The sequence below is a fragment of the Cherax quadricarinatus genome, chromosome 79 (assembly GCF_038502225.1).
Source record: "Cherax quadricarinatus isolate ZL_2023a chromosome 79, ASM3850222v1, whole genome shotgun sequence".
In the NCBI taxonomy this organism is placed as follows: Eukaryota; Metazoa; Arthropoda; class Malacostraca; order Decapoda; family Parastacidae; genus Cherax; species Cherax quadricarinatus.
Genome location: NC_091370.1, coordinates 19,020,200 through 19,032,779, shown reverse-complemented (window position 1 = coordinate 19,032,779; position 12,580 = coordinate 19,020,200). Strand labels below are relative to the sequence as shown.

Here is a 12,580-nt window from a genome sequence, read left to right as displayed (position 1 = left end):
TTAGGTAAGACACATATGCAACAGTTAGGTATCTTTATTATGAAACGTTTCGCCTACACAGTAGGCTTCAGTCGAGTACAGAAAAGTTGATAGAAGCAGAAGATACTTGAAGACGATGTAATCAGTCCATCACCCTTAAAGTTTTGAGGTGGTTAGTCCCTCAGTCTGGAGAAGAGCATTGTTCCATAGTATGAAACAATATTGTTTCATACTATGGAACAATGCTCTTCTCCAGACTGAGGGACTGACCACCTCAAAACTTTAAGAGTGATGGACTGATTACATCGTCTTCAAGTATCTTCTGCTTCTATCAACTTTTCTGTACTCGACTGAAGAAGCCTACTGTGTAGGCGAAACGTTTCATAATAAAGATACCTAACTGTTGCATATGTGTCTTACCTAACAGGCTGTTACTGTTGGCCGCACGTAAACTGTAGTATGAACCACAGCCCGGCTGGTCAGGTACTGACTTAGGTGCCTGTCCAAAGCCTTCTTGAAGACAGCCAGGGGCCTACTGGTAATTCCCCTTATGTATGCTGGGAGGCAGTTGAACAGTCTTGGGCCCCTGATATTGTGTTTTCTCTTATCGTACTAGTGGCGCCCCTGCTTTTCATTGGGGGGATGTTGCATCGTCTGCCGAGTCTTTTGCTTTCACAGGGAGTGATTTTCGTGTGCAAATTTGGTACACATCCCTCTAGGTTTTCCAATTATGTATCTCTCCCGCCTGCATTCCAGGGAGTACCTGGAGAGATACCTGGAGAGAGTTCCGGGGGTCAACGCCCCCGCGGCCCGGTCTGTGACCAGGCCTCCTTAGGTCAGTGTCCCAGGATGCGACCCACACCAGTCGACTAACACCCAGGTACCCATTTTACTGATGGGGAACATAGACAACAGGTTGAAAGAAACACGTCCAATGTTTCTACTCTGGCTGGGAATCGAACCCAGACCCTCACCGTGTGAAGCGAGAGCGTTAACCACCAGACCACTGCAGATATGCTGAAGAAAGTTTACGGGGTGAACATCCGTTTTTTCAGTCGCACAAGTCCATTATATTAGCATGTACATCTGGGATGCAAAGCTATTTTAATAAAAGTTAAGTATTATAATATAGAAGACAAGAGAGTATCACCAACCTCTTTGCGTCGCCTCCTGATGAAGTTAGCGAGAGTTGAGTTGTGAAACGTGTGTTGGTGGTGAGGCAACCTCTGTTCCTGCCACACCTCACTGTTGATCACTGACACTACCTGCAACACACACATGCTCTTACAAAGGTCACCACTGATACCACCTGCAACACCTACGGCACAGTGTCCACCGTATGTAAGGAACAGTGTTCCATCATTTGATTTTTGCAGTCTGTTATTATTAGTAAAAAAGATGCTATATCTGTAATAATAATAATAATAATAATAATAATAATAATAATAAATAATAATAACGTAGCATATACATGAAAATAATGTTTAACAATTTTTAAACCATAATAGCCATTAATTACCAGTAATTGCTTGATCAACTTCCTTCACGACCTTTTCAAAGGTAAAAGTGCTTATAATAAGACACGTGACCTTAAACTTAGCATAATTAGTGGCCTCATTAAGCAATTTCCCGCTGGTATCAAAGCATCACTCGCAGGCAAGCATTAACGTCTTGAATTATCATGATTTAATAATAAATCTAAGGTCATTAAGGCTTGATAATTACTCTAAGAAGTCTGCTGTCTGCAGGGAGATTATCATCTCGACACCTGGTACATAGCAGCAACCATAATTTTTAAAGGAATGGACTCGTAAGCCAGTGGAAGGTCTCAGTCAGATGACCGAAAGCTCCAGTTGTGGGGTCATCATATGACTAAGACCCGCATCAGGAAACACTTGTACTGTTCCCTGACAAACCTTACCTAACCTTAACCTTAGATGGCAGCAGTGAGGCCCTCATCCCCCCTTCTCTCTCTCTCTCTCTCTCTCTCCTAATATTAACAGCCTGGCTGATCAAACCTGGATCCACCGCGCGGCCTGGTCATGGACCTGGCCGAGTGGCGTTAACCCCCGTAACATCCTTCAAGTATTCAGGATTACAACAGTCGAGTGATTAAAAATCGAAGGGATTCCAACAGTCGAGGGATTACAACAGTCGAGGGATTACAAGTCGAAGGGATTCCAACAGTCGAAGGAATTACAACTGTCGAGAGATTACATCAGTCGAGAGATTACATCAGTCGAGGAATTACAACAGTCGAGGGGTTACAGGCAGACCATATACATGTAGCTGTAAGACAGTCAGGGGGTCGTTACTAAACATGTGGGAGCCAGAGGGACGTCACTAGACGTGTGGGAGCCAGAGGGGCGTCACTAGACATGTGGGAGCCAGAGGGACGTCACTAGACATGTGGGAGCCAGAGGGACGTCACTAGACATGTGGGAGCCAGAGGGACGTCACTAGACATGTGGGAGCCAGAGGGACGTCACTAGACATGTGGGAGCCAGAGGGACGTCACTAGACATGTGGGAGCCAGAGGGACGTCACTAGACATGTGGGAGCCAGAGGGACGTCACTAGACATGTGGGAGCCAGAGGGACGTCACTAGACATGTGGGAGCCAGAGGGACGTCACTAGACATGTGGGAGCCAGAGGGACGTCACTAGACATGTGGGAGCCAGAGGGACGTCACTAGACATGTGGGAGCCAGAGGGACGTCACTAGACATGTGGGAGCCAGAGGGACGTCACTAGACATGTGGGAGCCAGAGGGACGTCACTAGACATGTGGGAGCCAGAGGGACGTCACTAGACATGTGGGAGCCAGAGGGACGTCACTAGACATGTGGGAGCCAGAGGGACGTCACTAGACATGTGGGAGCCAGAGGGACGTCACTAGACATGTGGGAGCCAGAGGGACGTCACTAGACATGTGGGAGCCAGAGGGACGTCACTAGACATGTGGGAGCCAGAGGGACGTCACTAGACATGTGGGAGCCAGAGGGACGTCACTAGACATGTGGGAGCCAGAGGGACGTCACTAGACATGTGGGAGCCAGAGGGACGTCACTAGACATGTGGGAGCCAGAGGGACGTCACTAGACATGTGGGAGCCAGAGGGACGTCACTAGACATGTGGGAGCCAGAGGGACGTCACTAGACATGTGGGAGCCAGAGGGACGTCACTAGACATGTGGGAGCATTATGCTTTGGTCGCAAACACATGTGGGATATATTGCCTTGCTTCACGTGTTAAATCTCGCTTGTGTGTTATTTTATGTCATTGTTCAGTCCGGGAGATGGTGCTGATGGTGATTTTTACTAAATAAACTTAAAACAATTGCAGTTTGTGTGGTTACACTACGTCATATAAGGGTTATATAGTGGGAACACCCATATTGTTTGGTCACACTATTCTACACGAGAGTCATTACATAGTGGGAACAAAAGATTATTGTTTCCTGCCATGTCCCATCACACTGGATGGATTTTCTGCATCAGGTAATGAAATCTTGTCAGCCTGTTTTGCGAGCCTTCAGCAAGACGATGAGGATATTGTCAAGCTTTCCATTATGGATTCAGCAGCTAGACCAGCTGTAGAGTTTACCTTTTAAATAGAACTGGACACACAACCCTCACATTGGAGAAGGAAGCTTAAGATGACGTTTCGGTCCGACTTGGACTATTGACTAGTCACGGTACCGTGCCATTATGTTCTTAATAAAACTAGAGTTACTATTATGGAATTACTAATACTTGGGAATTACCATCTGAGAGGAAATGTACATTTGCATATACCGTGATTATTTAGAATTATATATACATGAAAAGCATAGTCAAATTATAGACACTGACATAAGAGGCTGGGTTAGTGTTAGTAAGTATAGTGTTTCAGTCACTGATGGTGTAGTGTAAATATGTACTGTATGTTAGCGTCACTGCTGGTGTTGGTGACAGTGGTTCTTGCGTGTTGTGGCAGAGATAAACCACGTTGTTTGTAGCAGCTAACACTGCTGTTTTTGGCGAGATGTGGTGCACACAACTTGTACTTCCACGACCTTCTTTAGTCAGCTTTATTGTTGCTACGCTCACACGTGTGCATGCATGTTACCTCTCTGTGATATCTTCTTGTGTGTGTGTGTGATAGGCTATCCTGAGAGATTGTAATTCCCAAGCGATAGTAACTGCAGCTCTGCTGGAAGGAAATCTTAGAAGCTGTCGTAGCTGATGAACCTTTACTGGAATACTTGACGATATCTTCATTGTCTTATTGAAGTCTCGCAGCTCAGGCTGATACCAATGAAGTCTCCCAAATCAGGCTGACACCAATGAAGTCTCCCAAATCAGGCTGACACCAATGAAGTCTCCCAAATCAGGATGACACCAATGAAGTCTCCCAAATCAGGATGACACCAATGAAGTCTCCCAAATCAGGCTGACACCAATGAAGTCTCCCAAATCAGGCTGACACCAATGAAGTCTCCCAAATCAGGCTGACACCAATGAAGTCTCCCAAATCAGGCTGACACCAATGAAGTCTCCCAAATCAGGCTGACACCAATGAAGTCTCCCAAATCAGGATGACACCAATGAAGTCTCCCAAATCAGGATGACACCAATGAAGTCTCCCAAATCAGGATGACACCAATGAAGTCTCCCAAATCAGGATGACACCAATGTAGTCTCCCAAATCAGGCTGACACCAGTGAAGTCTAAATCAGGCTGACACCAATGAAGTCTCCCAGATCAGGCTGACACATTTCAACACCGAGCCGCGGGGGCGTTGATCCTCAGAACACCCTCCAGGTATACTCCAGGTAACACCTTGTATGTAACCCTCCTGTGTGATGGAATATGACAGGGAGAAATAACTTGCGTTATAGGTCAGGTAAGCAGCACATTGCTGATGTATCCAATTTTACTCAAGTATGTACTATGATCCTCAAGTCTCCATTCTACTTTTGTATTGCCGCTCGCTCCCTCCCTCCCCCTGCGTGTGCCTGGGTTGCTTCGTTCAACATTAATATGATTATGAGACTGGAACACAAAACATGTCCTCCCTCCCTCTTCATCTTTTCCTTCTCTCTATTTCCTGTCCTATCCTCCCTTCTACTACTTCCTTTCCTCACGGAAAAGAATAACAGAGCGGCTAAAAGAGGTCAATATATCTGAAATGCGCAGGGAGACACTGGTCAGAGAAATAGCAAGCATCGAACTTAAGCTAAAAGAATCCTTTAGGAGTCAGGAATCGCGGGAAGAACTAAAAGCCATAAATGAAATCGAAAGAAACCCAAAGTATTTCTTCTCCTATGCCAAATCAAAATCGAGAACAACGTCCAGTATTGGGCCCCTACTTAAACAAGATGGGTCCTACACAGATGACAGCAAGGAAATGAGTGAGCTACTCAAGTCCCAATATGACTCAGTTTTTAGCAAGCCGCTAACCAGACTGAGAGTCGAAGACCAAAATGAATTTTTTATGAGAGAGCCACAAAATTTGACTAACACAAGCCTATCCGATGTTATCCTGACGCCAAATGACTTCGAACAGGCGATAAATGACATGCCCATGCACTCTGCCCCAGGGCCAGACTCATGGAACTCTGTGTTCATCAAGAACTGCAAGAAGCCCCTATCACGAGCCTTTTCCATCCTATGGAGAGGGAGCATGGACACGGGGGTCGTCCCTCAGTTACTAAAAACAACAGACATAGCCCCACTCCACAAAGGGGGCAGTAAAGCAACAGCAAAGAACTACAGACCAATAGCACTAACATCCCATATCATAAAAATCTTTGAAAGGGTCCTAAGAAGCAAGATCACCACCCATCTAGAAACCCATCAGCTACACAACCCAGGGCAACATGGGTTTAGAACAGGTCGCTCCTGTCTGTCTCAACTACTGGATCACTACGACAAGGTCCTAAATGCACTAGAAGACAAAAAGAATGCAGATGTAATATATACAGACTTTGCAAAAGCCTTCGACAAGTGTGACCATGGCGTAATAGCGCACAAAATGCGCGCTAAAGGAATAACAGGAAAAGTCGGTCGATGGATCTATAATTTCCTCACTAACAGAACACAGAGAGTAGTCGTCAACAGAGTAAAGTCCGAGGCAGCTACGGTGAAAAGCTCTGTCCCACAAGGCACAGTACTAGCTCCCATCTTGTTCCTCATCCTCATATCCGACATAGACAAGGATGTCAGCCACAGCACCGTGTCTTCCTTTGCAGATGACACCCGAATCTGCATGACAGTGTCTTCCATTGCAGACACTGCAAGGCTCCAGGCGGACATCAACCAAATCTTTCAGTGGGCTGCAGAAAACAATATGAAGTTCAACGATGAGAAATTTCAATTACTCAGATATGGTAAACATGAGGAAATTAAATCTTCATCAGAGTACAAAACAAATTCTGGCCACAAAATAGAGCGAAACACCAACGTCAAAGACCTAGGAGTGATTATGTCGGAGGATCTCACCTTCAAGGACCATAACATTGTATCAATCACATCTGCTAGAAAAATGACAGGATGGATAATGAGAACCTTCAAAACTAGGGAGGCCAAGCCCATGATGACACTCTTCAGGTCACTTGTTCTATCTAGGCTGGAATATTGCTGCACTCTAACAGCACCTTTCAAGGCAGGTGAAATTGCCGACCTAGAAAATGTACAGAGAACTTTCACGGCGCGCATAACGGAGATAAAACACCTCAATTACTGGGAGCGCTTGAGGTTTCTAAACCTGTATTCCCTGGAACGCAGGAGGGAGAGATACATGATTATATACACCTGGAAAATCCTAGAGGGACTAGTACCAAACTTGCACACGAAAATCACTCACTACGAAAGCAAAAGACTTGGCAGACGATGCACCATCCCCCCAATGAAAAGCAGGGGTGTCACTAGCACGTTAAGAGACCATACAATAAGTGTCAGGGGCCCGAGACTGTTCAACTGCCTCCCAGCACACATAAGGGGGATTACCAACAGACCCCTGGCAGTCTTCAAGCTGGCACTGGACAAGCACCTAAAGTCAGTTCCTGATCAGCCGGGCTGTGGCTCGTACGTTGGTTTGCGTGCAGCCAGCAGCAACAGCCTGGTTGATCAGGCGCTGATCCACCAGGAGGCCTGGTCACAGACCGGGCCGCGGGGGCGTTGACCCCCGAAACTCTCTCCAGGTAAACTCCAGGTCACCTCTCACTATCCCCTCCCTTTCTTTCCACCCTCTATTACTATTCTGCTCGCTTACCCCCCCCCCCACCTCCTCCTCTTTATCTACTCTTATTCCCTTGCCCTCTTTTCTTTCCCCTCCTATCTTCAATTCTCCTTTCCTCTCTCCTTCCGTGCTCCACAAAAAATCGTTTGTTTATTCTCGGTCACCAAACACGCAAGCCAGGCCGGGAAATTGTTGATTTGTAGGTCTTGATTCATGGGTCGTGCGAGTTGATTCATAGGTCGTGTGGGCTGCTTCATGGGTCGTGTGGGTTGATTCATGGGTAGTGTGGGTTGACTCATGGGTTGTGTGGGTTGACTCATGGGTCGTGGGGGTTGACTCATGGGTCGTGGGGGTTGACTCATGGGTCGTGGGGGTTGACTCATGGGTCGTGTGGGTTGCTTCATGGGTCGTGTGGGTTGACTCATGGGTTGTGTGGGTTGACTCATGGGTCGTGGGGGTTGACTCATGGGTCGTGGGGGTTGACTCATGGGTCGTGGGGGTTGACTCATGGGTCGTGAGGGTTGACTCATGGGTCGTGAGGGTTGACTCATGGGTCGTGAGGGTTGACTCATGGGTCGTGGGGGTTGACTCATGGGTCGTGGGGGTTGATTCATCAAGGCCTCCTCGTAGTCTCGCCCTCTCGCCCTCGCCCTCGCCCTCCCTCCCTCTCTCTCTCGTGTTTATAAACTCTGCTTATCTGTTCCCTCTCGATTTTTATTATTTTACATAATTATAAAACGAGACCTAGACAACGTATTAAAGATGGCGTGTAATAACATTAAGTGTAGTAGAGACGATGACACGAGAGGAGAGAAGGGAGGGAGAGATGCAGACAGGTAAGAGAATGGAAAAATGGGAGATAAGAAGACCTAATGAGAAAATATTGGCAGGAGAAATGAGAAATACTGATGCAAACCTGTCTCCATGGCAACATGTAATCATTTACAACACAGTTGATCGCTAGTTCTTGGAACCCCTGCCTCCCCAGTCCTATAAAGCTCTTTTTCAGTTGATGATGTATACAAAGATGGACTTATGAGAACTTTTGTGTGTGTGTGTGTACTCAGCTATATATGGTTGCAGCGTTCGAGTCACAGCTCCTGGTCCTACTGGTCGCTACCAGACCCACTCCTGGCTTCAAGAGCCTTAAAACGTACTTCTATTTATACCCTCCCAGACCACTAACTGCTTACCATCTACGTGTGATGTACAGAAAGTCAGGCAGTACTAACCTGCTGCTAGACATGTATGTTTCTCATACTGTGTGTGTTTGAGATATAAAGTTGAACATTATTACACTCACTGATGTGAACACTGGTCGTCTTGTGTGGGCGAGTTTATGTAGCTGAATTGTTTACCTCCTCCCTCGTTTTCTTTTTTTATGCAGGCTTTTATGCGAAATAATTTTCCAGATATGTTTGTGTGGCATTGTGCCATATATTCCAGAGGATAATTACAAGTCTTTAGTCTGTTTACTGACAGAGCTCTGAGAGAGAGAGAGAGAGAGAGAGAGAGAGAGAGAGAGAGAGAGAGAGAGAGAGAGAGAGAGAGAGAGAGAGAGAAATAATGTATACACTCACCTATTTGTGTGTGTCTAGCTCCTGGGTTCCTCCGTCTGGGTTGATTACAGTGACCTTGCTTTGTATCAGTATTACAGTCATAATGGAAGCTCCAAACCCACAGGGGTCATACAACGCATGGGGAATGGGAGGTAGTGAGGTTTGATGAGGAAAAGGAGAGCTGCAGTTCCTAGATCAAGAGCCCTTCCCCGGCATCAAGGTACCTCCCCCACTCACCCCTGGAAGTGTGACTGATATATAAATCTCTCTGGGTTTCCTTGAAGCTCTAAGCACGATTAGGTTAGGTAAGGTTCGTCAGGAAACGGGACTAGTTTTTCCTGACGCGGGTTTTAGTCAGATGATGACCCGCCATTGGAACTTTTGGTCATCTGACCGAAGCCTTCCGCTGGCTTACCCCTCCACCATCCCTAAGCACGAGGTTTATCTTGATAGATTTAAATCTTACGACTGTACGAGAAGTTATTAAGGTCACAGTTTTGCTGCACACTCGTTAAGAATAACCCTTAAAACAGGAATTAAAGTGAGCGTATATACAGTGAGACATACTTATCTCTCTGTATATACGCCGAAATGCACACTTCCCAACGTATATACACTACTGAGAGAGAGACAGACTTTGCCTTATAATTGCAGAGTGCGTGAAGATGGTGCGTTGAGGAATCACAGTACTGATAAATATTACTGCTTAACAAACACACGCTTCTCTCATGGTGAGGAAAACAGCAACGAACAACACACACACACACATATATGTAGTTTTATATTGTCCAACTGTAGATAAGTGTATTTTGTTGTAGTGCTGAAATGACCCCTACGTTGTTTTTTTTTTAATAGTGATACTCATAGACAAAGGTAATTGTAGAGGTACTTCCACATGGCTTCCACATGGATAAATTGTCATTTCTGTGGAAATTGGTGTCACGCCCCTTGTGCAGATATCCAAGAACTAGCTACAAGCAGTATTAAAACAGGGAAGTGTTTTGGGGTATGTCCAAATGAGATAAATCTGTGGACTAAAATCACAAGGGTATTAAAAGAGGATAACATCAAAGCTGCTTTCACAGACAACCTGGAAGCTTTCTACAACAGATGGGAACATAAAAAGTCTGGGCTGAATGGTACTGCCCTTGATACTGGCCATGTAGTCAGAAACTGTAAGGCTGGAGGTGATGTCCTGGTAGTCAGTAAATGTGGGGCTGATAGTGCTGTCCTGGGAGACAGTAATGGTGAAGCTGGAGATGCTGTCCTGGGAGACAGTAATGGTGAAGCTGGAGGTGCTGCCCTGGGAGACAGTAATGGTGAAGCTGGAGGTGCTGTCCTGGGAGACAGTAATGGTGAAGCTGGAGGTGCTGTCCTGGGAGACAGTAATGGTGAAGCTGGAGATTTTGTCCAGGTAGTCGGGAATTATACGCAGGAAGGAATGCATATAAATGACCTCATAGGGGACAGGAGCCGTAGTGGGGAAACAAGTGTAGTCAAAGATAAGATAAAACCAATATTGCAAACTAGAAATACCACAGGAAATAGCAAACAAGAGGACTCCACTAGCAATAGTGAGGATATATTACCAAAAACAACTGGTGGGAGCTCCATTGTTGGTGCTAGGGAGGATAGGAATAAGACAGGTAAACATGCACCAACAGGGAATACAGTCACAGAAACCCAAGGCAAACGGAAACCAAGCCTGTGCACATACTATGCACTTGGTATCTGCAGACATGGGAAATCTGGAAAAACAGATGGGACGTGCAACTATGACCACCCTAGAAAATGCCGTGCCCATATGACAACAGGAAAATGCAAACTCCCTTCCTGTAAGCTTTTTCACCCTGAAATGTGTACCTCGTCAGTACAGGAAAGACTGTGCTATAACTTAAATTGCCAGGCACACCATCTAAAGGGGACAAAAAGATACAAAACATCCAGGCCATGGGAAAACCTGGGTAGCCACAGCCACTCAAGAGGGAGAGGTTTTTTAGTGCCAGGAAGGAAAAAAAAAACTGGCAGGAAATGGCAGAAATCGTACACCAAATCCAGTCATTCCTGGAGTGGAACCAGTCGATGGCCTCCACTCCAAACCAACAGATACAGATACTAATACCGGAAAAAAAATCCCCCCCAGTACCAACAATACCACCAGTCCGATGACATTCTTCTTGAAGAATTGAGACACTTATGCAACACATGGGAATCTTTATTGAAGAAACGTTTCGCCACACAGTGGCTTCATCAGTCCAATACAAAGTAGAAGTGGGTAAGGAGAGTAGAAGTTTGAGGTAATCAGTCCCTCAACCTGGAATCGATGTGTTCAGTCCATCACTCTTGTAGAAAGTGCAGCATAGGGCCAGAGAGGTGGCTTATATACTGTGGTGAGATGAGTTGAAGCAGGAGGAGGCGGGATCACAGTGGGACCTGCCACTAGTGTAAGTAGGTCGTCGTCCAAAGGTTGGGCAAGCGTTGAAGTCTTTGTACCAAGACCCCATGATGTTGCAGTGTCTGACAAATGTGATGAATGGTTATGAAAACCGACAAGTTGAAGAATTGAGACACTTATGCAACACATGGGAATCTTTACCACACCGCAGTATATAAGCCACCTCTCTGGCCGTATGGTGCACTTCCTACAAGAGTGATGGACTGAACACATCGATTCCAGGTTGAGGGACTGATTACCTCAAACTTCTACTCTCCTTACCCACTTCTACTTTGTATTGGACTGATGAAGCCACTGTGTGGCGAAACGTTTCTTCAATAGAGATTCCCATGTGTTGCATAAGTGTCTCAATTCTTCAACTTGTCGGTTTTCATAACCATTCATGACATTCTTCTTTGCAAATATACAGGGTCTAAAGCCAGCAAACAAAATACCTTTCATCCGTGGACTGCTTGCAGAGGCAAAGGCAATGTTCGCGGCTTTCACTGAGACCCACATAAAGGATCACTTGGACAACGAAATATGGATCCCAGGTTACAACCTATACAGATGGGACAGAGTGAACAGGCAAAAAAAAAGGAGGGGGGGGGGGGGTTGGCCTGTACATTGCAGAGTCACTTGTTTGCACAGAACTGCTTAATGCCTCAAATGATGTAGTGGAAGTTTTAGCAGTAAAGGTCGAGAACCAAAACCTAGTCATTGTGGTAGTCTACAAGCTTCCGGATGCAACATCCCAGCAATTCCAGGAACAGCTGTTAAAAATTGACCACTGTCTGGAAAACCTTCCAGCTCCTGCACCCAACATCTTGCTCCTGGGGGATTTCAACTTAAGGCACCTAAAATGGAGGAATATAGCAAATAATATTGTTGCAGTAATAACACCAGGAGGCAGCTCTGATGAAAACTGACACGAGCTTTTAAATCTCTGCACAAAATTCAATTTAAACCAGCAAATAATAGAGCCTACTAGACTGGAGAATACACTAGACCTCATCTTCACTAACAATGATGATCTGATAAGAAATGTCACCATATCAAAAACAATATACTCAGATCACAACATAATTGAGGTTCAGACATGTATGCGCGGAGCCCCAGACCGACATAATGAGATTAGTTACGAGGGAGCATTCACCAAATTCAACTTCAATAACAAAAACAAAGTGGGACCAAGTAAACCAAGTCCTAACCGATATAAGCTGGGAAGATATACTAAGCAACACAGACCCCAACTTATGCCTAGAACAGATTAACTTGGTGGCACTCGATGTATGCACAAGGCTTATTCCTCTAAGAAAAAGGAGGAGTAGATGTAAAATAGAAAGAGACAGGCGCTCCCTTTACAGACGACGGAAAAGAATAA

At 45.6% G+C, this 12,580-nt stretch overlaps 1 protein-coding gene across 8 annotated transcripts in view; it reads right to left on the bottom strand.

Moving 5' to 3' along the window:
* LOC128702704 (uncharacterized) overlaps nucleotides 1-12,580 on the bottom strand; it is a 29,443-nt gene that overhangs the window by 10,469 nt on the left and 6,394 nt on the right. For all 8 annotated transcript variants that reach the window (XM_070102026.1, XM_070102031.1, XM_070102027.1 and 5 more), the window contains one exon: nucleotides 1,134-1,244. In XM_070102026.1, coding sequence (XP_069958127.1) covers nucleotides 1,134-1,244 — 111 coding nt within the window. The remainder of the gene's footprint in view (nucleotides 1-1,133; nucleotides 1,245-12,580) is intronic.